General features: G+C 40.8%; 1 protein-coding gene across 2 annotated transcripts; it reads left to right on the top strand.

Annotated features, from left to right (window-relative positions):
* The first annotated feature begins 115 nt into the window (after positions 1-115).
* On the top strand, positions 116-23400 carry epg5 (ectopic P-granules autophagy protein 5 homolog (C. elegans)). 2 transcript variants are annotated; one of them, XM_030144003.1, is made up of 45 exons: positions 116-758; positions 1690-2343; positions 2514-2774; positions 2864-3062; positions 3170-3306; positions 3404-3511; positions 3596-3669; positions 3821-3929; positions 4400-4514; positions 4606-4756; positions 4876-5037; positions 5126-5283; positions 5494-5645; positions 5849-5989; positions 6108-6269; positions 7021-7143; positions 7234-7496; positions 7584-7724; positions 7835-7979; positions 8238-8435; positions 8714-8821; positions 8921-9043; positions 9462-9628; positions 9717-9947; positions 10056-10179; positions 10324-10468; positions 10871-11042; positions 11333-11495; positions 11574-11716; positions 11834-11990; positions 12866-13060; positions 13143-13356; positions 13855-14042; positions 14224-14431; positions 14549-14624; positions 15042-15145; positions 15243-15418; positions 16601-16825; positions 16908-17117; positions 18571-18715; positions 18805-19047; positions 19259-19472; positions 20559-20777; positions 21522-21636; positions 21724-23400. In XM_030144003.1, the coding sequence occupies exons 1-45, from the start codon at positions 705-707 to the stop codon at positions 21904-21906; spliced, it is 7755 nt and encodes a 2584-aa protein (XP_029999863.1). In that variant the 5' UTR covers positions 116-704; the 3' UTR covers positions 21907-23400. The 2 variants fall into 2 exon arrangements, with proteins under 2 accessions (XP_029999863.1, XP_029999864.1); XM_030144004.1 differs by having other exon boundaries at positions 7021-7149; positions 7240-7496.
* The last annotated feature ends 632 nt before the right edge of the window (positions 23401-24032 follow it).

The raw sequence follows: 24032 nt of genomic DNA, 5'->3' as shown, positions 1-24032 counted from the left end.
ATCATTTGTCAAGATCTAAAAGAAAGCATGAGTACATAAAATGGTAGAACAACTTTATGCATTTCGCGGTTTGAACTCTCCGGCTATCCGTAGAGAGGTGGAGTAGTCACGTGATCACAGATTGTGACAGTCGAGTTCCTGAAGCAAACAAAACAAATGACAGCTGACTAGTGGACGGGGGGCTACCGCCTCGTGTCACCAGCCTGGATACGATGGAGTGTTATTTTGACAATACCAGCCATTATATGAGAAGTTAATAGCAGCTGGTGAATATATTACAAAGCAGAAACAACGCTGTTTGCTAATGGCTAAGCGTTAGCCTAGCTCTGCTAAGCTTGTTTTCGTCTAAGCTGAGTTTCATCAACAGACTGGTTTCGTTTTCCAAAATCTGTTTTCTGGACCTTAAGTGTCCGCCATGTAGTGGATGTGCCAGTCGTTGTCCTGTCGTCTTCCGCCAGCGACTTCCTCTGCAGGACCACATAGGACTGTTTTGTTTACATCCAATGACTGTTTTTATCTTGTCAACACAGAACCGCCGCTTATCTCATGAAGAGCTGCGCTAGCTTCTACGGCTAATGTTTGTTGGTATACTTACCTACAAAAGCTGCTCATTTCTCCAGTTGTTCAGCGTCATTTCTATGACAGTCGCCATTATGTTAATATTGTAGAAGGGGTGGAAAGGCTGTAGTCAGCAGACACTAAATATGGAGGCTGTAAGACCAAAGAGGACGAAGACAAAGACCAGCGGAAAGACTCAGGTGATCAAAAAGAGTTTTTAGCGAATACTGTCGTGTTTTTCTATTTATTCATTTTTTCTCACAGATGGAAAGGGCCTACTGCAACAAGATTTGCTTTAGGAGAAATTTCTGCGGCACTTACAAACGCACTAATAATGATTACGGACTGTTCAAAGTCTGATCAAAAACTTGGATAAAACATTATACTTAACTCTTTATTGGACACTCATAGAAATATTCTGAAATTCGAAATTTCAACCTTAGTGTGTTAGTGGAGGACCTAATAAGGCTTTATTACTTATGTGAATTTTTTTCTCAATTTTTTCTTGTTATGTAGAAAATCAAGGTCAATGAAGTTACCATATTTGGGTCCTTACCCATAAGTGTCACAAAAAAATCCAAGAAGGATATATAAAAAATACAAGAAAACATGTTATGTGAAAGGAACATATATTTTAGAACATCTGTTTTAGAACATTAGACCAACATAAGTGCTGATCCAGGCACCTGTCAACATACTCATTATCCCTTTGAACATCATTCCTTACATTAGTACCATTACTTCATGGTACTTAATAAAGCAGTTACACTCACTGTTCATGCAGAGGTGGACCTTACAGACCCTGTAGACCACATCTGACCTGAGACTGTTGACTCACTGTCTTCACTGGAACTGTTGCGGTCACTGTCTTGTAATTTATGCGGAAATGACCAAAGGTAGTTTCTTGCCCAATAAAGGGTTAAACATAATAAATAATACTTGAAAAATCAAATGAAAAATTTCCTTGATCTGCTAGATATAGGTGTTTTGCCACTCCTGTGAGACATCACAATGTATGTTCTATTTATATGTTTATCACAACATGCATAAATTAAGCCACACCTAGGGCTCAGAATGAATTGTTAAACAAGATAAATTAATATTATATCTGATTGCTATCTTTGCTTTCAGCTGGTGAGGAAGCAGAAGCAGGCAGAAGAAGAAAAACGAGCCACAGCTCCCATAGCAGCCTGTGATGAGGCCACCACTTCTGGCTTCACTGATATTCCTCTCAGCCTGCCATATCAAGAGGACAATGAGCAGCAGCAGCAGCCTGCACACCCTGTGGATACAACAGCAAAGCCATCAGACCCTCCTCCTGACAAGCAGCTGACCTCCCAGACTTCATCCACATCAGTATTGTCTAAGACTTTACAATCATCTCTGAATTTGTCAACAGAGACGTTGCAAGTTACAGAGTCAAAAAAAGAGGATGAGGAGGATGGGAGCATTGAAGCTCAAGGGGCTGAGCTTAAAGTTGTGCCAAAGACAGCTGAAGTAGGAAGAAATGAGGAGACATGGAACCAACCATGTGCTTCATCTCGGTTTCAAAACCTTACAGCTCCAAGTGCCCCTGCTTTGTACCCATCTCTCCCTGCGCTGGAGGAAGGCCCTGTGATGCCACTCAGTGGGGAACCTGTCAAAACCTGTGGAAGGGAACCTGCGGTGTTAGCACTCGCTGAGCAGGAGTCCTCCCCCCCAAGTTTGCAGCCTCTGGAATCCGTTGCAGAGCTCTCTAGAAGCAAACTCTACCCAGAATTACCTAAAACTGCTCCAGAGATTCAGGTAATTTCTAACATTAGAATTTGAATAGGTCTGTGCAATATGTCCAAAATCTGTTAATCCAACATAGGTCAATCAGTATAAAGAGATGACGATTGACCTGAATCAAAATAAATGAATTTTTAGAAACTTGCTGTACCAATCAAGGTCTTACTTGTGTTTTTCCTCTGCAGCCATTCTCACTAGAGCAGCTGAGTGTCTGGGAGCCAGGAGGAGGGCTACGAACATGGCTAGAGGGTGTTGAAGTGTGTGCAGCCCAATTCTGTGCTTTAGCCAGACAGGAACACCATGAATTGACTGAACTTCTACAGAACTATTGGCGTTGCCGAAGACAGCTGACTCAGTCACACACACAGCTCCATACACAGTCCTCTGACTGCAAGAGCACACAGAACCGTCTGTGGAGTTTCAGAGATGAACAACTTACACTTCAGGTGTGTTTTGTAAACAGAAATATATTATTGAAAAGACAATAATGAGCCACTGCTGTTGTGACACTTTTAATGTAATTTAATTCCTACAGGGACTGTGTGCTGATCAGTCTAAGGTGTGCGGGTACCATCGCTTTCAGCAAGCTGACTTTAGTCAGAGTGTACTTGCTGAGCTGAGGAGATTATTTGAAGCTCGCAGTGAGCTGCTTCATCAAAAGGTGGCTCTTCATGCTTATACTGCTTTGCTGTCCCGCCTCCAGGTGGAATCATACCTATATTGCCTTTTAAAAGGTTAGCAACTAAATTATTCTGTTCTGCTGTTGCCTCCCATGTAAACTAGTACATACATATATTTTTCTATTTCTTTATGTATTTTTGTTTTTTGTTCATCTTGTCAGATTGTACTGGCACTCAGTCCCAGCCTTGTTCTCTCAGACCTCTGAAAGAAGCCATTAGTGTCCTGTTTAGCTTCATCCGTAGAGTTCTGGATGATGCACAGTTCCAGGCAGACATCCATCACTGGCTAGAAAGACTGGTATCCACACTAAACATACCACTTTACTTAATCTATGTTTCACAGGTTAAAGTGTTTTTCATGACTGTCTGCTCACATAACTCTGGGTGTCCTGTAGGTGGCAGTCCTGCTGCATATTGGGGGGTCAGGAGAGCATCTTTACCTGCTGTGCCATCTGCTGTGCTGTCCTGCTGGGGTGGGAAAGTGGGCTGCTCCCTTCCTTCAGGTTAGTTTGACATAATCTAGTTTATTTTTATCATTTAATGGTACAAATAGATGACCTGAGGTTTTCTCTTACGCCACTCTACAGATTCAAGTGTGGGGGAACACCTGTGGAGTACAGCACTTCATGCAAGCCTTGGCCGTCTTAATGTCCCCTGCAAGGTAAATAATTGAGGCTTTTAACCATTATTCTTTAATGCACACTGAGTTGTACACACCAATTGTATGTCTTTGGTTTACTGTGTGGATCTAGGTCATCCTTTTAGGGTCAAACATCATGTCTCTAACTAGCGGCCAATTTGTCCTAATCTAGACACCGTGCAGAGTTTCTTGGCCATATGAAGCCATGTGAGAGCCAGAGCTCAGCAGCCTCTGGACCTGAGTCCGGAAACTGGACACTAGTGGATGAAGGCGGAGAAGAGGTGTGTATTTAAAATGATTGTATTTTAAGGAAAGAAAGGTACACATCACAATTTAAACCAAATAATTACTTAAAACTCCAGTCCAGTGTACAAAAATATCAGGCACATATTCATCTTACAGTAAAGATAAAATTAAAACAGCACAACGTCATGGAACAACTTTGTTCATTTTAGTACATATTACCATCCTTGTAAATGCAGTCTAATCTCATTTGTTTTGCAGGTTAACCCATTTAGCTGAATTGTGTACGAAACCTGTTTCAGACTATTGTGGAAATGTAGATGTGATTTATATAATGTAATATTCTAATCTTTCAAAATCCTGGAAATTATTAATGCTTTTATAAAATGCTAAATTAATGCAACACTGTTAATCCATTCATCCATGCCATAGTTGTAAATAGCTCTTACTTAAATGAATGAATTACACTCAAACAAAACCTGAACTCCATTTCACCTCCGTTTTTTAGGATGAGGACCCTGAGAGCAGCTGGTTACTGCTGTGTGAAGAGGACCTGATCTCCCTGCTAACCCAGTTCCCTTTCCAGCAGCTCTATTCCCACATGTTGGGCATGAGCAGGCAGGGTTAGTCCATCTGTCTGTCCTCCTAATGGTCAGGTTCAGTCGTTAGTTATACAGTATAAACCACAATCAAAACACCATGCTCTCTTTTCAGGTGTGTATGAGCCACAGGCCTGTTCCAGTCAGAAGATGATGCGGGTGTTTGCTTTTGCTTCCTCACTCATTGAAATACTAGCACTTGGCTTACAAACCTATAACAGGGCACGATACAGACAGTTAGTCAAAAGGATTGGTCACATCATAAGGTCAGTATGCCAATGACAGAAATAAAAACGCCAATAATGTCGATAAAAACTATCTGCCTCTTGAGAAAATCTATGTCAGAAAAGACCTTTGATGATTTGTTTTGCCTTCTTTCTTTCAGAATGACAGTGTGTTATGTGAGTGATCACTGGGCCCAGTTTGTGAGTGTAAGTGGTGAAGGGGGATCCAGCTCTCATGTGCACTCCCTATCTTTGGAAAAACTGCAGCTAGAATATGATCATGTTTTTCTCAGAGCTGTTTTGCATGTGCTCAGAAACAAGAGGTGAGCTGATGTCCCAAAGTTTGCTTAAAATTATATTAACCAAACTTAAAATATTTGCTTTATTGTTGACTGTGGTCTTCTTTCACAGACTGGGCATTTGGTTGTTTATGTCTGAGATGCCATATGGAACTCTGTCCAGTTCAATGCTGTGGAAGGTTCTGTATGTCATGCAGTGTGCAGAAACAGCAGGACTAGAAGCGCTTGGCACTACAAATGAGACACACTTCTGCATTCAGGCTCTCAGAGGTATACATTCTTAAACCATTAAAAATCCATCAGAACATGTTTTGCCCTAATTCTTAGAGCTGACCTACAGTTGCATCACTGTGTTTTATTACATGTTGTAGTGTCATCTCTATGCCCTTTGACTGCTTCTCTAAAATTTTCTATAAATAATAATCAGAGTTTGATATTGACTGTTGTCACCTTAATAATTTATGGTTGTCTCTAATGCAGACCCAGAACACCAGGAGAGGTTCGAGCAGTGGTTGTGTGAGGTTAACAGCTCAGACGGCATCTCCCTCCTCACTGCACTAGCACACATGGCTACGCCCACTCAACATTCAGACCCTGCCTTCATCACAACCATAACTCTGCTGATTTATCAGGTATGAGATGCAGAGGCTGAATGAAGCATAGATGTAATCCAATAAAGTAAAATTTAATGTCACTTTTGATGTGAAAAAAGTTTGTGGTATTATGACAAAAAGTATACCCAAAAGAGCTACTTTGTGAACATAATACACCTGAGACGCATATTCATGCATGAGTCAATGTCCTAATGTAGACTACTATACTAATTTTCTCTTAGGTGTCTTATGTGAGCATGTCAACAAGAGAAACTTACTCTAAAGTGGGTCGGGAGTTGCTCGCCGCCATAGCAACAGCACATCCCTACATCATTTCTGTACTTCTGGAGAGACTAAGAGAGACCATACAAACTGTGGGCATGGTTAGTACCAACTTTCTATATTGTTACAGTAATATGCATAGGCTATTGTTTACAGTCATTTCAAAGTTTGTAAAACTCATACATTTTTCTTTTTTGTCTGTATCTTTTTGTGCATAAGGTGGCATTGTACTTATGTAAAGAGCTGCCTCTGAGCCTGTGGCAGCCTCGGCCAGAGGAAATCTGTGTCATCGGTGCCTGGCTGCTCCAGCACCCTCTGTCTGCTGTGGAAAACCGCTTAGCCTGTGTTATACTGGAGGGTCTGAACTGGGGTTACACACAGGTAGAGCCATGTCTGCATTTATGCAAATAATGTTTCTAAGACAGCTGTTGTTAATGCTTTGTGAACACGTTGTCATGGCTACTCTTATTCCAGATTTGATCTTTTTTAATTTTGCCATCTTTATGGGGTTCTGCTTTGTGACTTAAACTCAAAATACAAACACTGTTTCACTTTCCTTTTCCCAAAAAGATAAACATAAGAAAAACAGTGTGTAGTCAAAGACCATGTCGGTAACTGTCATGCCCACACATCTCTCCCTGCTAACATAAGAAGATAGTTGATTGGTTTCCACCCCTTGCTTCCAACACAGGTGATGACACCCTCGATTTAACCTTTTCTTTTCTTTATTCCTTTTACTTTTCTTGAAAAGTAGTTGTTATCTAAAAAAGTCAACAGAATGTTAAACAGGCCCCATTTTGCCAAAAAGGATCCTGTAAGGCAAAATAGAGATAAAGATCAAACCTCAAAATAAATTAATGTCTTAAAACAATGAGAAACTTTCTCAAAATGAAAATTTGGTATCATTAAAATATTGAATTTGTTGCTCAAAATAATGAGAGCCTTTCTCAGAATAATGGGTTGGTGGAAAAATAATGGCAGTGATACTGCTGACATTATTTAAAGATGCTATTATTTGGATTTCTGTTTTTTTTTTTTTTTTATTACAGTGGCTAAAATGGCATTGATGTATTTCACTTCCTTTTGCCATTTTCAGTCTTTGGTTTGTGACTGAGGCTTTTTTGTGTCACAGGATGGATCGTTGGCCTTGTCATCATCTCTCCACAGGGAAGTGGCTCTGCTGGTGGCTGAAGCCTATCAAAAGTACCTTACTGACAAAACATACACTGGCCTTATATCCGAAGGGATCAAACAGGTGTCACATCCACAGGTTCACCTCAGACAACCAGTTTGAACCCTGTGCCTGTATCAACATTCATTTTTATTGTCTTGCTTCCATCTTCAGGTATCTTACCTTGCCAGCGTCCTTCGTTTGGGTGTGTCCCCTGAAGCATCCTTCAGTCAGTGGGCATGGCAACTGTTGCTAAGGTTGAAGCTCCATGGCAATGCTCGGATCCCTAAAGGAGCTTGGTCGGTCCCTGCTTTGACATCCAACCCACCGCCAGAGCTTACACACACTCCAAGCATGCACTCTGTCCTCAGGGCTGTGAAATCAGGCATCCCGATTGGATGCTACCTGTCCATTGCCATGACGACAGTGGGACATTGGTTTGTACTGACACACACTTCTGGCTGATTTGACCCTAAAACTTGCAATGTAAGCGGTCCTAAGCTGATCTGTGTATTCCTCTGTAGTTTGGAAAACTTTTGCACTGATGGAGTCGGTTTGCTCAAAAGTCTGATTCAGTCTCGTCACCTGAGAGCTGCTGTGCATCTATTGGACAACATCTTACCCCCTACTTACCCTCTCAGCTTCTACCTGCTCAACAACTCTCAGTAAGCAAGATTTTCACATATTAAAGACCAGGAAATAATCTCTATTCTGTACATATTTCTTGTTACTAATACAAATTGCTTCTCTTGTGTTCCTACCTTATTCATAACAGATTTGTAAGCTGTATCCAGGTCTTCTTGCAGTCTGACAGTGTTTGTCCTCAGGGTGTCACACAGCAGGTCACTCACCGGGTGGCACCACTACTCACAGGAACAACATATGGAGACAATGTGCGACTATTAAATAGTGTCATTCAGGTTCGTCTTAGTGAGCTTTCATTATTTAACAACTGTAATTTAACCAGGGGTGAGTTCTGTTAATCAGCTGCAAATATGTGTGAGAACTGTATTTAAATGAAACAATACCCACATATATTGTCTCAGTCAAATAAATTAAAATAAGTTTTTAGACTTTCTGTTTATAGTGTGAAATGCTGACAGTCTATCTACAGAATCGTAAAAGGCGAAACTGTCCATTCTAAAAGATAATTTTATATGTATGTGTTTCTCTTTCAGAGCCATGTAGTCGAGAGCTCACAGCCCGGTCGGGTTGGCTCTGCAGCAGTTCTGGAGTTTTGGGTCGGAATCCTAACCCAGCAGAATTTGTGGTATCGTGACAAAACAGTCCTCTTCCTCATGGATCAGATCTGTTGTGCTGCATTCACACACCACCAGGAGGAATGTGTGCAAAAACTACTGTACCAACAGCATAAGGTATTTACCTTGAGACCTGCTGTGAGAACGCAGCGTTAAAAGTTTGCATAATTTAGGGGCTCTCGCAGGTCTTGCAGATGCAGATGCTAAATTTACCACTGTAAACTGAAGGGGTTCACTGAGGTACTCTACTGATAGTATTCCCAAAGCATAAATCAGCAAGACAAACTTTGGCTCAGCAGTTTATTATGGAAGCACACACAGGTTGTAATACTGATTAAAACACAGCAAGCATAGTAGCACCAACAATAACTATGCAATTTTACATTATCTTGCAGAATGCCCTAGGTTACCATGGAGATCGAAGTCTGCTCTCCTCTATAGTTGGCTGGATTGCTGGAAATGCCACGCCTTCCTTCATAGAAGGCCAATCACTAAGTGCAGAGGTAAGAAACAACAAAGCATCATTTGTACATGAAAGAGCATGCTGGACATAGTTGTAAAGGTTTTTAAATCCTGACAGCTCCGGTGTTGTGTGTTTGTAGGTGTGGTTTGCCTGGCTGGTGCTGAATATGGAGGGGATGTTTGAAGAAGATTCTCAGCTCAGACGATGTGTTGAACACGAGCTTCTAGCAGAGCCCAACATCTCCCCAGAACAAGCCTTAAAGGTATACAAACAAACATAGAAAAATAGTTATATATTTATGAAGCTAAAGATCTCTGGACTGATCTTATTTTAGCAAGCGTTCAATACATTGATTAAACCTGACTCAACTTCCAAGGAGGAGTTGGCAGTGTTCAAATCCACTCCTAATTCCCCTACTTGGCCTGTCACCTTTGATTTACACTCTCCCATGTAAGGTTTCCTGTTTCTTTTGGGGTGAGTGAGTGGTGTCCCATTTCCTGGTTAAATATTTCAACCCCTACCACTTATAGTTCCATTCTGGAGGAACAGTTAACCAGTTAAGGGTACTCTAAAACTAGGGGTTGGTCTATGGGGTGGAAGGAATTGGTCCTTTAGAATGTACAGTAATGTAGTGTAGTTCAACATTCACATCTAAGACTTTGTGTCTGTTTCTGATCCAGAAGGCACAGCAGAGGCTTAAGTTGCCAGTGGCACCCTCTCTGCAGCGGCTGCAGGTCTACCGCTGGGCTTGCCAGGCCTTAGCCACGCCTCCTGATCATCCTCTACTTCCCTTGGTCTGGCAGAAGTTCCTGCAGCTCTACCTCAGACAGCCTGGGCCTGAATATGGGTAAGATGCACACACATCACCATTTCCACACTAGAGTTAGAGTCTATGGTTTGTCAGAGTACATTTGTCTATATCTCATAAACTACAGGTTGGCTGCAGCCGGATGTATCGGTCGAAGGTTCTTCCAGACTTCTTCTCAGGCTGCTTTACTCAAAGACCTTAGGCACAGGCTACAAGAAGTGTCTGATTTCCACCATGCTGCCAGCCAAGCCCTTAGGGTTCCTCCGCCACACACACCAGACAGCCAGGGCGAAGAAAGCCCTGACAATCCTCGGGCCCCTTACCTCACCTCTCCTCAGCTTCACACTGAGCTGGTCAGGTAGGACAATGATGCCACTTAAAACTCCTTGAATTATTATTTAGCCCTCAGTAGCAGCCACAGGTATGTTTACAAGCACTGAGATTCCTACTGACTGGATGCCTACAGGTTGTTTGGTGTATTTGCTGTGTGGCTGGATGATGAGACATTGCAGAAACAGGAGGTGTACCTGCCCTCTCTTCCCCCTGAGTATGAACCTCACAGACTGGCACAAGTCATGCAGCGGCAGCAGGCGAGTGTTTTTCACAATTGTTATTGTAAAAAATAAAACTACTAATAAATTAATAAAACTGAGCTTTATTTGCATGTTTGTCAAACCATGCAATATTGTGTTGTGCTAATGTACCTAAATGTGTGTTGTTGTGTTTTGTTGCAGGAGCTGTGGCTGGAGTATGTTGACCAAGAGCGTCTGCAGTATGATGAGAGAGAGGTTTTGTCTCTGTGGGAAAAAGTGCAGAGTGAGCCAATGTTTCTCCAAGCCCAAAACCACAGCTTTACTGACTACACAAGCTTCAGTAATGGTAGAGAATAAAATCTGATACTTTTTATCTAAAAAGTTACCTAGTGGTTGCTTTCTGTAGTGATGGAATGAAAGAAGAGGAAATTAAAATGACATTTTCCCAGTCAGTGATTAACACAAGCTGCATGCAAAGACAAATGGATCAATAATGTAAAGCGCTTTGGGTGTCTAGAAAAGCGCTATATGAAATCCAATCCATTATTATTATTATTATTATTATTATTATTATTATTATTATTATTATTATTATTATTATTATCATTATTATTATTAAATGTGTAGGTCTAGTTTTGGTTTTAATGAGGGATAGCTTTAGTTGTAAATGAATTGAGACTATTTTTAAGATTAACACTTGTCTTTGTCACTATTTAACTGTTTTACTTTGCATTTTGTCTCTGTGCAGCAAAGGAGCGAATTCTGTCTAATCTGCAGAAGCATCCAGTTCCCCGTCCAGCTCCAGAGCTGCAGCCGCACAAAGCTCCAGTGGCCGAAGTCCCTACCACGTGTCTCACTGACTCTAAGGCTGCTGCTGAACTGTTGCGGCAGGACCTCAGCATCCTGCAAGACCAAGCCAGGTACACCGCGAACATGTCATCAAGTAACCATTTTCACATGGTCATAGACTCATGGTCTACCTGTAGACACAGAGAAATTTGACATTTTTATACATACGCAAAGATACATTTGCAAATTTCTACCAATGAAATGTATTTGTAATATGCAACCACTGTTTATTTGGGCACTGGAATATTTCTATTCTATGCTACCTTATACTTCTACTCCACATCTTCTGAAAGATTAAGAGTATGGTGTTTAATCACAGTACTACTACAAATTGTAAAACACGTGGTCATTTTTCTGTTAGGATTGCAGTGGCACGTGAAGCCCAACAGGTGGCGATGGAGCAGGAGCTACTGGAGAGCCTTCCTCTTCTGTATAAGAACCGACCTGAGCAAATCAGCATGGCACTGGAGTGTAAAGGGAAGGGGGGTCAGCCATGCCAGGGACCTGCAAACATCACTGTCACTGTAAGACCACTCACACTGGTTAGGACTATAAACTCTTTGCTGTGATCTAATCTATATGTGTGTTTGAAAATTGTCTAGTGTGAACGGGTTCAGAGACAGGAGGCAGTCCAGACTCAGATAACATCACTGCGTAAGGACATAAAGAAGCTCCAAACCGATGCCATGGCTGCACCACCTCAGAACCTGGCCCAGGCTGCTGTTCACACTGAGAACTTTATAACGTGAGTAAACACAGGTTTCCTTGAAAGAAAATATATAATACATATAAAAAATATAATAGTTTTTTTTAATTAAAATATCTGTTGTGACTAATGCACAGACTATAATTATCTGTTCAGGGCTTTGGTGAATATGTACAAAGCTCAGAAGTCTCCAGCTGTGCAGCATGTTGGTGTAGCTGCCTTCTACCAGGTGGTGTCCTTTGTGTGTGAAGACACCCTGCGGCATCCCCCAACACGCCAGTACCTCTCCTCATGTGTAGAGATACTGGGACAGGTGCGCATGTTTTAAAAAAGGCACTGTTTAGCTCTGTGTTGTTTTGTGTTTAGCTCTGTGTTGTTTTGTGTTGCTTAAATAACAACACGCGGTTTAGTTCGTAACCTGCTGAACTATGGAAAGATTCTTAACCCTGTGTCCTCCCAGGTGCCACCAATCACAAGTTCTCTGGCCATTGAAAAAAAATTTGAGGACGTATTACTGAAAGAATTACTAAACTCAGAAGCAGTATTAGACAGAGATTTTATTTCCTGGGTCTCTGCTAACTTCATGATATACAGTATAATATATATTTATATTAAATATTTTTTTAATAAGAAGTGGAAAATACTGTGGGTAAAAAATATAAAAAAGTATAATTCAGGAAACTTGCATAATCAGTGCTTGCTTCTGTAAGGTGAAGGAACAAACAGTCACATCGTGATGTGAGTCAGAGTTATTATCATTAACAAAAACAAACAAAATAGCAAGAAGCAGGAGAAGTTGCCATTTGGGATTATTTGGAATGTGTGTCTAAGAGCAAGTGCCTTGTAGTGGAAGGTGATAAAAATATGTGTGAACAGTTCTCTATGGGGAAAAATGGAATGAATTTAAAAGGCCATTTGACAAGGTAAAGAGAACACCCTAAACTTGAAAATAAAATAAACATAACAGCAGATGAAAAGTTTGGGCTGAGCAGAGGAAGGAGGATAAAGAGTGCTACAGCATAGATTTGGCAGAAAACAGTTGACAAAAGCAAAGACATCAGTGTATATAGTAAGTTATAACCATGAACTAATGAAGGGGGCAGGTTCACTCTCTCATTCCTGCTCCATACAGGAATGAAAGCTTCTCATTTATGCTGTATTGTGTTTTGGTGTTGGTTTGGTGTTTAGGTGTTTATCCAGTGCAATGTGGAAGAGTGTGGTCGTGTTCTGAAGACTATCCTGGAGCAGAGGCGTCTTTGCCCTCTCATTTCTCCGTTCTTCACTCCCAACGCTGCCCCCAATCAGCTCGTCTTTCTTTACCAAGAGGTGGTGACTTCTTTACACCTTGACAGTGCGGATGTCATTTTTATGCTCCTCACTAAGGTTAGTTTCCAAATCATTAAAGACACTATGATGCACACAATTGTAGTCCAGTTTCAGGCACATCTTGTTTCTTCCACTACAGTTTGACTTGTCCCAGTGGCTGAATGAAGCCCATCCAGTGTTTTCTGAGAGAACCCGTTTGCTGGAGTTAGTTCACGGGGCACTCTGTGTCTGTGGCCGAGACCCTGAGCCTGAACTACTTACACCTTTTCATCTTTTCACCAAACACTGGACGTGGCTTTTACGCCACCATTTTCCCGACCACTACAGTGACTGTCTGCGTCTGCTTATGACAAGTAAGCATGTGTCTGAGAGCATGAACCACAGCTTTGAAACTGCTGATTATAACAATCCCTTACAAAACCATATCTGAAACCGTCCTTTATTTTGTCCAATCATTAAAGGCCTGGTAATGCACTTGTTAACAAAAAACTGAGATGAAGTCTTTTTGTTCTTCATTCAAGTTATTCACAAAAGACACATTCATCCTCCTGACAGAATGCCTCCTACTCATCTTAGCTTTAACAAAAGAGGAAATTAATTAATTTATTAAAATTTCTTGAATCATTCCGTTGATCTACTGAATCTCATTTAAGATTTAAAAAAAATCATGTCAAGGAACAGTGTTTTACTTTGCACCAAAAAGTTGTCTATTGTGCAAGTAATTTTCAAGACAGTATTTGCCTTAATTATAATGGCCTCAAATAGAGACACAAATAAAAAAAAAGAAATTAGCAACTGGTAAACTTTTCTTGAAGCAATTGATTTGGAAAGACTTTTTTCAATTTCATCAGGCTCATCAAACCAGTTACTGAGTCCAGAATGCTGGAAGGTGACTCTGCGTGTGCTCGGCTGCTTACCTCCATTGCGCAGCGCTAAGAGCAAAAGTGAACAAGTGGTCAGTTCTACAGATACCTCTAACCGTGCTGTTGGACCTCCAGCCTCTCCCTACAGATCCTCCATCAGCCTTTCTCCACAGCAGGTAAAGAATATTCTTCTTCTTCATCTGTTATGTACTGTATATGTGGACATACAGACCTTATTAGCTAAATGCTCTTCTCTCTGTGTCAAGATAGTATATGTGTTTTTCTTAATATATTGTATTATAATAAACATTTATTGTAATTAACTTATGATGTTGTGTTTTATTGTTTTTATAACAGGTGGATGAGACAGTTGAGTGGCTTAGTGATTACTTCCTGCGAAATCGACTCAGTAAAACAGACCTCCGCAGCTTCGGCCTTTACTCTGCCTGGACTCCTTACATCAGTGAGGTTGTTTCCTTCTGGGATCATTTGATCGGTTGTCTAATCAACATGCAAATCAGCAGCTGTGCCAGAGAGTCAGTAGGCAGCAGCAAAATATTGAAAGGTAACTATTAAATCTCAAATTATAAAGGGGACTGTATTGTCATTGGATACGATGTGACTGTTTTTGGAGTTTCTTATGTCTTGTTATTACAGAGAATTGTCTCTTGTCCTCCTGTAGCTCTGCAGGACCTACACAGTAAGATTGTGAAGTTATTTAAGCCTTGGATCTTTCCTCTGGACAATGATGATGTCAGGTAGGAATACATATCTGTAACTCAAATTTCTTTATCACAATTATATGAGAACCTTTGGAAGTGAAAGGCAAGAAGTGGTTTGTTGTGAAGTTGTTAAAGTGAATTGGTTTGTGATTGGCTCTATTTCAGTCCTATTATGGTCAATTATATGTAACGTGTATAATCTGTTTCAATGAGAGATCATTTTTTTCTTGGGTAAGTTTTACCACTGGATTCTTTTCAATGTCTGAGTCATTCTTTACATTACACAAAATAAAATGTTCACGAGGAAAGGAGCACATAATTTGCTGTGATTCTATCATGATACAATAAAAGCCCTGTGGGGCCTGAGGTTTTTTGGTGTGTTTTGATAGAGTATTTTGATAAAGAAAACAGCAACAAAAAGACAATGTAAACATCACTTGCTCTTTCTCTCAGTAATCTCAAGTGTTACCCCTGGCTTGAAACTGATGCAAATGCAGCAGGAAGTATGGTTGGCCTTTATGCTCAACTCACTGACACTCTGCATGTGAAATTCAGAGGTGGGTCCTCAGTTTCTGGTTTGCTCACATGTGACTATTTCAATGCTACTATTCTCGATGTCTACACTGTGTAAGTTGTTTTGTGTGTCTGTCACAGATCGTCTGCTTCCTGGTCAGAGAGGAGCCCTGTGGCTGTGCATGATGCAATACTGTGAGAGCTGCACCTCTCCTCGTACACCTGAGTATTTGCTGTATCTGTACCACACTCACCTCCGCAGCCTACCCTGGAGACACCTGCACCCCGACACTCAACTTATGGAGCAGCTCTTCAATGTGAGACACTCGGCCTTCTGACACCTGACCCCTGACCTCCAGCATTGCAAACACACTCAGACATGTGTGACGCACAGGAGCTTGTTAATTTGAGACCTCAGTTCATGGCCTCTCAGATCCTATTATTAGCCCGACTTCCAATAATTCTAGTTTCAACACACTGTTCCAAATTAGGATGTTCTCTTTCAAGACCCATGCGAGTCAGTATACTCTGCTGTGCTCTGCCCTCTGCAATACAGCTATTCATTCATATTTAGGACAGCCACACTTATTGTGAACTTGCATTGTCCCACATACAGTACATATAGAGATGCTTCAAAGTTTGTGAATCTACAGCATAGATTTTCAACTCCTATTACTAGATAAAGGAAGTAAACCAAAATGAGTGTGAAATGTTAAACTTATTTGTTTATTGAATAAAACTACCTGGTACGAAACATTTTTATGTGGCAAAAATATATAGATATCAAAGTTGGACCTGAATTGTTGTCATTATTAATGGGTGACGACAGATGTTTACTTCTTAATTATACCAGAGAGTCCAGGAAAATGTCGAGGTGTTTGTGAAGTGAAGTGCAACAGAAAGTGGATAATACAGCAAAAGTCAAGGAATAATTACATCAGAGGAATGTTTTGGAAAATATTGAATCAAAGTTCTGATCTTAATCCTTTGAAAATGCTTTGTAAGAATCTGAAGCAGGAAGTTCATGCAAGGACGTTATCCAGTATCCCTGAGTTGGAGCTGTACTGTGAGGAGGAATGAGCTAATATCCCTCCAAGCCTGGGTGCAGGACTGATAAACAGATACTGTAAATGTGTAATGTAATGTTTAGTTGAAGGTATTACTAAAAATAGGGTTACTCCAGTTATCGAAGGTACAGGGTCACATACTTTTGCCACATACTGCAATAACATACCTTATCTAAGCAATACTTGCAATTTAATTTACCACAAAACAGCAGAATGTGTAAAATTAAAAATGCTGTTCAGTGTGCACACCAAGCAAAATTACTATCAGATTCACTTCACATTTTTTAAGATTAGATCATTTTGTATTTTAATTAAATTAATCTTTAAAGTTTTTTGCCTCCTTTGTTTAGCTGGGTTTCCTTCATTCAGTTGTAATCTGTGTAATCAGAAGCTTACAGTCAGCTGATCCACCTGATCATCTTTCACCTGCAGGTTGAGAGAGGAAGTCCCAAGAGCTGCTTCCTGTTTCTGGGAGAGGTGTTATGTGAAGTTAACTGGGTGAGCGTCTTAAGTGACCACTTACAAACACCCCCTGCATCTACAACTTATCCGCCTCTGCCTGACACGGGGACACAGAAGGAATCGCACGCCATGTTGGTTTATCTGCTGTACATGCTGGTTTTTCTGGCAAAAGAGGAACAGCTGCTGAGTCAACAAGTGAGTCTCTGTTTTGATGTCACATCATAGTTCAATCTCTTTTTCCTTCCCAATTCTTAATTGTTTCTTCATCAACTTCCAGGACTCCCCTCTCCTCAGTTTGTTGGTCCAGTCCACCTCTCTGCCCTGGCACCAACTGGATCTGTCCTCATACCAAGGCATTCTGGGATATGTCAGCACCCACTACCCTCCGTCCTTGCTGCTCAGTACTGAGTCTGCGCCTCAGTTACTGCTGAAGTCACTGCGTAGTGCTGCTGGGCTGCATCCCCGCCAAAGTGAAGTCCCACACAAGGTGAGGCACGGGGCAGAAATTGTGTGAAAGTGTTTTTGTTGTCAAATTGCAACTTGAAGGCAGCAAAAATCTCTAAAGTGCCCTCTGCACATGATTATAACTAAGCTGCACTGAATCTCAGATTCAGTGTACAGTAACATGTGGGCACCTTCTTTAGAATTAAAACTCAGACATTTATTAAAGAATATCCCCACCCATGGATCAGTATTTAATGGATGTGCTTAGTTTCAGATACTGGCAGTCAGTCAGTCATTTTTTATAAATTGGCCACTGAATTAAATCGTTCTTTTAGAAATAAGTCACAAGTTAAGTTGCTACTTGCCACTGAGAATTTAAAAAAATATATAACCTTTTAGGAGTGAATGAGGATGAATACTGGATAGGACTGTCAGTCAGTGAGGAGCTATGTAACAGAGAGAAGAGGGTATGAAGAGTGATTTGATAAGACTTCATGAGTGCTTATATGTGCATCTCCACTGCCTCAGGCAGACACATCTTGCATAAAAGTGAGAGGCGTGAACATCCACGCTAAGTTTAGACCTATACAATTCTCTTTTCACTGGCCATTGACAATTCACATTCACATAAAAATATGAAAATGTTTCACTGTACACAGTTTTGGTTGGATGCATACCCCACACTTCTAAACTACTCTACACAGTACTCCTCTAAGACCCAGATGTGTGTCATATGTGATTTAACTAGTTTGGTCTTGTTCTTTAATGTTCACTAGACGCTTCTAATTACAGCAGAAAAAATACATGAAACTGAAAAGTACAAGGGGACTGTATAACTTTAAGGACTTCTGTAAAAAACAAACAAAATTGGAGGTTCTGCTTTTTTTTTTCAAGATTTTTAATCCTGTTGACAAATGAACACTAACGAAAACATAGTCTCCTTGGTGGAAGTTATGCGTGGAGATACATTTATACCAAGTGAAATATTTTAAATATCAGGCAGTTGGTTAATATATAATGGCGGTTGCTTAATGGGAAAAATATGCTGTAGGTTAGATCAACTGTATATTCCTCATAGCATATTTACCTAGGTCATATTTTTGGCCAGATCGTGATATCTGCATAACTTTACTCTGCTAACACTGCTGATTCATTTTTCATCACTGGCTATGACCTAAAAAATTACTTAGGCAATTATGCCATGAGGCTAACGAAATGATTTAATGGTCAAATATTGAGAGGTGGGTGGCACAGTGGTGTTGTGAATAATACTGTCCACTCACAGGTTCAAGTATGTGGGGTTTGCATGTACTTTGTCTTTATTTCAATCTGTCTCTATGTGTCACAAAAATCAATGAAAGGTGAAACTAAACATCCAAAATTGCCATTTTTATAGGTAAAGATGTTCAGCTTGTGTGGCAGTGTTATATACATGTATTTCCATTTTCTTACTCCAGACACACAACCCTCTATGTCCTGTTATTTTTGTCTGTCAGGAGGAGACACTGAAGGCAGGAGCATATGTGTGTTGGTGTGAGCAGTCTCTGGTGACTCTTGAACAAGGAGGCAGCATCACCCTCAGTGAGCTGGAGACTCAGCTGGACACCCTGCTGGAGAGTATAGTCACATTCAACCCACCAGGTGAGCTGTTCTCATAGTGAGCTTCACTGACATTATCACCATCGAGGATTAGTTCTTTTATGATCACCTCTTACTTTTTTGTTTTACAGAGACTGGTTTGGAACAGAGGCACATGGCATACTGCAGTCTGTTTAGCGATGCTCTGACTTTGCTCAACGGTGTGGGCGTCTCCACAGGCGAAGCCCTCGCTGCTCATGTCATTACCTGGTTAGACAAGAAGGGGAGGGGCTTTCCTATTCTACCTCTTCTCACAGCCTGCTCCTGCCGTCTGGCGTCAGTGCGGCACATGACGCGGATCATGGAGGCCTGCATTACAGCCTACTTCAACCATGGTAAACAAAGCTGTTGTTTTCAGAAGCTGTAGTTTCCAGATTTCATAGTGTTGTAGTGATAGTAATACTTTAACTGCTCTGTCCTGGCAGGATGAGCACATAGAAACCCTCTGTAGTGTGATTTTTCTTTATGTTATCAAGGATATGTCTTTTTCCCTAAATTCTTGATTTTCTTTGACCCTCACACTCTTTACTTTTTCTCTCTCCTCAGCTGAGGAGGAGTCTGTGGGTTGGGGTCCTGTGCTCGTGTCCCTGCAGGTGCCTGAGCTCACTGTAGATGACTTCCTCTCTGAGAGCCAATCAGGAGGCAGCTTCCTGACACTCTATGCCTTCATCCTGCAGCGCCTTAATACTGAATACACTGCAGCCAATGAGAGAAGGACACTGGGTCTAATAAACACGTGGACCAATCAGGTCTTCCCCAGGTGTGACCTCCCTCCTCGTTCTCTGTCTTGACTTTTATAATATCTGTGTTTTACATGTGTTTCTGTACAAGACTCAGGTGCCGTATTGAGGAATATGCCGGTCCTTATAAATACAAAATCTTTCAGGCCTTAAAATGTATTAACTTTGATTTTTGTCAGGCCTTGAAAGTTGATTAGATTGGATTATTAAGTTATTGTTAATACAATTTATTGAAATTTTAAATCTTAAATATTTTTTAAATGAATTTTTGATTTGTTTACCTCCGCCAAGGAGGTTATGTTTTTGCCAGGGTTTGTTTGTATGTTTGTTTGTCTGTTTGTCTGTCCATTAGTGTGCAACATAACTCAAAAAGTTATGGACAGATTTTGATGAAATTTTCAGGGTTTGTTGGAAATGGGATAAGGAAGAAATGATTAAATTTTGGTGGTGATCGGGGGTGGGGGGGCCCACGGGGGGGGCGCAGACCAGAAAATTTCATCAAAATCTGTCCATAACTTTTTGAGTTATGTTGCACACTAACGGACAGACAAACAGACAGACAAACCCTGGCAAAAACATAACCTCCTTGGCGTGGGGGGGCCCACGGGGGGGGGCCACTGATCAGCCTTGGCGGAGGTCTGCGCTCTCCGAGTGCTTCTAGTTTTACATTTTTTTGTTAAAAAAATGTGATGATCATGCATTAGAACTAACACAAAACTAAAACTACAGTAGAACCCCAGCCACACTTTCTTTTGAAAGAAAATACATACTTCTAGAAGTATGGCTCAGGCTTTATGTTCAAGGTGCTCAATTTGAGCATTACAAAAAAATACTAAAATTCAGAACTTTAGGTACAGAGATATTACACAAGACATGAGAATTCAGAAAAACACAAAAGCTCACCAACAAATGCCTCTCCTCACCTCATACTTTATCTGTGTCCTCATGAGGTGCATTGCCAAATTCATTTAAGTCCATTTTTCTTATTTTCTTTCATATCTTTTGATGCTGTAAATATGATATACATTTTACAGTGACCTAATTAATGGTCTTTAAAAGTCTTGCATTTAACTTGAGATCCTGAAACCCTGTATCTGTGTCTGTAGTGGGCCAGGTGATGAAGCTAAGCTGTTTCTTTGGTGGCACAAGGCGCTTAGTCTGTCAGTGGAGCAGCTGCAGCCACAGGCAGGACACAGCGAAGTATCAGGGGTGGTCATGGGTCTGCTGAGACTGCAAACCAGGCTGCTACAGCTGGGAGAGGAGAGACTCAACTCTGGGCTGCTGGGAGCCATTGGCTTGGGGAAGAGGTCTCCTATGTCCAACAGGTAAGATAACATGCATTTTAGCATCACATTCATAAAGTTTATCTATCGCTAACGAGAAATGAGTTATTAATGTGTGTCTTTGTGATAGTTTCATTATTTTTTCATTTAATCTTTCAGTTGGGCAATTTTTTTCTGGCAAGATTTAGTTTTACAAGTGCACAAGTATTTTTATTGTTATTTTGACAAGTTTTTGTGTTTTTAGTTTTTTAGAAGCTGAAAAAGGCAAGAGGAAAATATGAAAAGATCAAATATGAATTACAAAACCATTGTTTATTAAAGGTCTCATATTGTGCAAAGCCATTTTGTTCTCTTCTATCTTGATCCATTAACATTAACAAAACAAAAATAAAGCTAATTTTGTCAACTGTTCTAGTTCATGCAGCCTTGTTTATTTTACCTTTTATTTAGTTTAGCTGTTTTTGAAAACTGTCATTTTTAATATTTCAGCTAACAAAACTAGAGAAGCACTCGGAGAGCATAGACCTCCACCAGGGCAGATCAGTCCCCCCCCCACCCCATCACCACCAAAATTTAATCATTTGTTCCTTGTGCCAGTATCAACATTTCCTGAAAATCTGTCCGTAACTTTTTGAGTTATCTTGCTAACAGACAAACAGACAGACAGACAAACCCCGATGAAAACATAACCTCTGCCGTTACACTTGGCGGAGGTAATTATGTTTCTTCTGCTAGTTTTCACCTCAGTTTTCATGAACTAATGAGTCTGGTTTACCATATGTCTAGGTTTAGGGTGGTGGTACGCTGTATTGCAGCCTTCCTGTCAGTCCAGGTGCCATCAGAGACAGAGGTCCGACTCCAACCAACCAGCGACATGCAGTTCTCTGCAAAAGCACAACAAGTATGCAGCAAATAAAGTGACTTTATTTTCCAGTCTGCAATTATGCCCCAAAAATAACCAGTATTTCATGTCTTTTTGTGGATGCAGGCCTTGAGCATGTTGGAGGCTATGCCCAGCAATAAGCACTATGCTGAGTTTGAGGACTCAGTGAAGAAAGCCGTCCAGTTCATCAGTTACCCTGGACACTGTCTCAAAGATGGACCTCGACTGCTGGCCCTGTTAGTCAACTTCCTCTACCCTGACCTCAGATACTTAAACATAATCCGTTAAATGTGACTCAATCACAGGCTCTTGCTGGAGACTGGGGAACTCTCATCTGTGGATAATGCAGTGACAATACAAAAATGTTGGAGCACAAAGTCACCAAGTAGTGATGCCAGTACTGAATTGCTGTTGCTTTGTATTTTCTCATCAGCGAATGCTTTTTTGACTGACACTGACAAGTCATCTGAACTCTCTGTTCACTCACAAGAAAGACTTTTTTGGTAATGAGCAAAGACAAGTGAACCCATTAAGAAGTATAAGAAATGTTATGTCCTAACCCCAGTCCTGTTTTTGCACTTTGCTGTCTTCTATCATGTTTATGCCTTTTTTGCTTTCAATATACATTGCCTGTTGGTTATCAACACATCTGCTTTACTTATTATTTGAGAGGAAGTTGCACATATTTATTATTAATTGGTGAGATGCAATTTATGAATCAATATGGAGTCCTGGACTTTAGCTGTGAGTTTCACACCTGTATGTGGAATCTATCAGAAAAAGTTGAAGGGTCCACAGATTATTTGGTGGAAGATGAAGGACAGATCTAATAGGCCTATAAGTTTAGTACTACCTTCTTAAAAAGGGGTGGAGGACATATCAGGAAAGCTGGTAGATATGTTTTTTCTCATACAACTTTGTAGGTTTGCTGTTGACGTAGCATCTAGCTACAAGTTGTGCTTTAAAAAAATGTCTCAATGTTCTGACATATAAATACAATGACTGCCTGTATGAATAGATTATGTTTAGTTAACACATTTGCCAGTATTATGTTAATGTACAGCCAAAAGTGCTTTCCCTATTTCTGCCAAAGAGATTTTATTTTTTTCTGCTCCTCTAGTTAAAAGTCCTTGATCATGTAGTCTGTGTCATTTGCATCTGTTATGTAACTGGATTTACAAACAAATACTTTTGTTGGTTTGATGAAGAAAGATTTTGATTCAGATTCATCAAAACAACTGTAAGTTCTATCCAGTCTCTTGTTTCACCACTTTGGTTTCTCTGTGCCATCTTAATAATAATTGTGCTGCACTTATGCAGCTTGAAGCTCGCCTTATTGCCTGTGTTAATGTGGTGAGTGTTAATGTCAGAAGCATTTCTTTTATATGAGTCAGTGATCAGGAATGGGTCTGTGAGGCTGCTGCATGAGTGAGCCAGACCACTCAAAGGACACAAAAAAGCCCTATTTAATAAAAGTGTGGCTGGTATTCAACCAACTCAAACATCTGGGACCATATATAGTACGTGAAACCTCTGAGTGGTGAGAGACTGATGTAAAATCTCATGTGGAAGGACAATATTTTATGAACCAAGCTGTCACAATCAGAAAGTCAAGAGACCCAGACGGCAATTACAGAGCCACAGTGAGACACAATAGGCTGTGTAGCTTTGATAACAAAACTGGTCTGCAGTTTGTGTTTTTCATGCATAAAGCAGATTGTCAAACTGAAATTAAAGCTTCTTTGACAATAAAGCCTGTTCTGACAAGCACCCGCTCTTTGAGCAAGATGACTGACATGTACATCCTGTTGTTCTTTCATGGTTGTAAAGGTACAATTGTTTTTATAAAGACTGTTTGAGAGGTGGTCGTTAAATTTAGCTGTGGGCTGTTTTGTGTGTTTGTATCAGTACCAACATCCAGCATCCTCATTTGACACTGTAGCTGTCTGGTAGAAAACCTCTCTCAGGCAGTGGTGGTCTCTATGGTTACAGGAAGGGTAGAAGTGAGAGAGGAGGTGGAGAGGACGGCGTGTTCTGAGGGAGGAAGAGGAGGGGAAGTGGGAGATGCTTATAGACGCTCATGTCTGCCTCCTCTTCACGCTCAAAAACGGCCTCTGGTGTGTGTGCCATGAACCCCTCATTTGCTGTCTCGCATTTCCTAATTGACCTTCTGTTGATCTGTCTCTCAGCTCAGATGGAGGAGTAGACTCAAGCAGTTGGTATTTATGTGTCAGTTTGGTCTGAAGCATTTGGATAAGTCTTCCTTAACTCTTCCCATCTTCACCCTCTCTCTTACACATTTATGTGTGAACAGTGGAGACGGTATTCCTGGCAGACGCATTGCTGTCTGGCATGTTCCCCTGTCACCATGGAAACCCAACATCAGGTCAGGAATAGTTGTTCCTAGACTGTTT

This window comes from Sphaeramia orbicularis, chromosome 9 (genome assembly GCF_902148855.1).
Source record: "Sphaeramia orbicularis chromosome 9, fSphaOr1.1, whole genome shotgun sequence".
Classification (NCBI taxonomy): domain Eukaryota; kingdom Metazoa; phylum Chordata; class Actinopteri; order Kurtiformes; family Apogonidae; genus Sphaeramia; species Sphaeramia orbicularis.
This window is presented reverse-complemented; position numbering and strand designations above follow the sequence as displayed.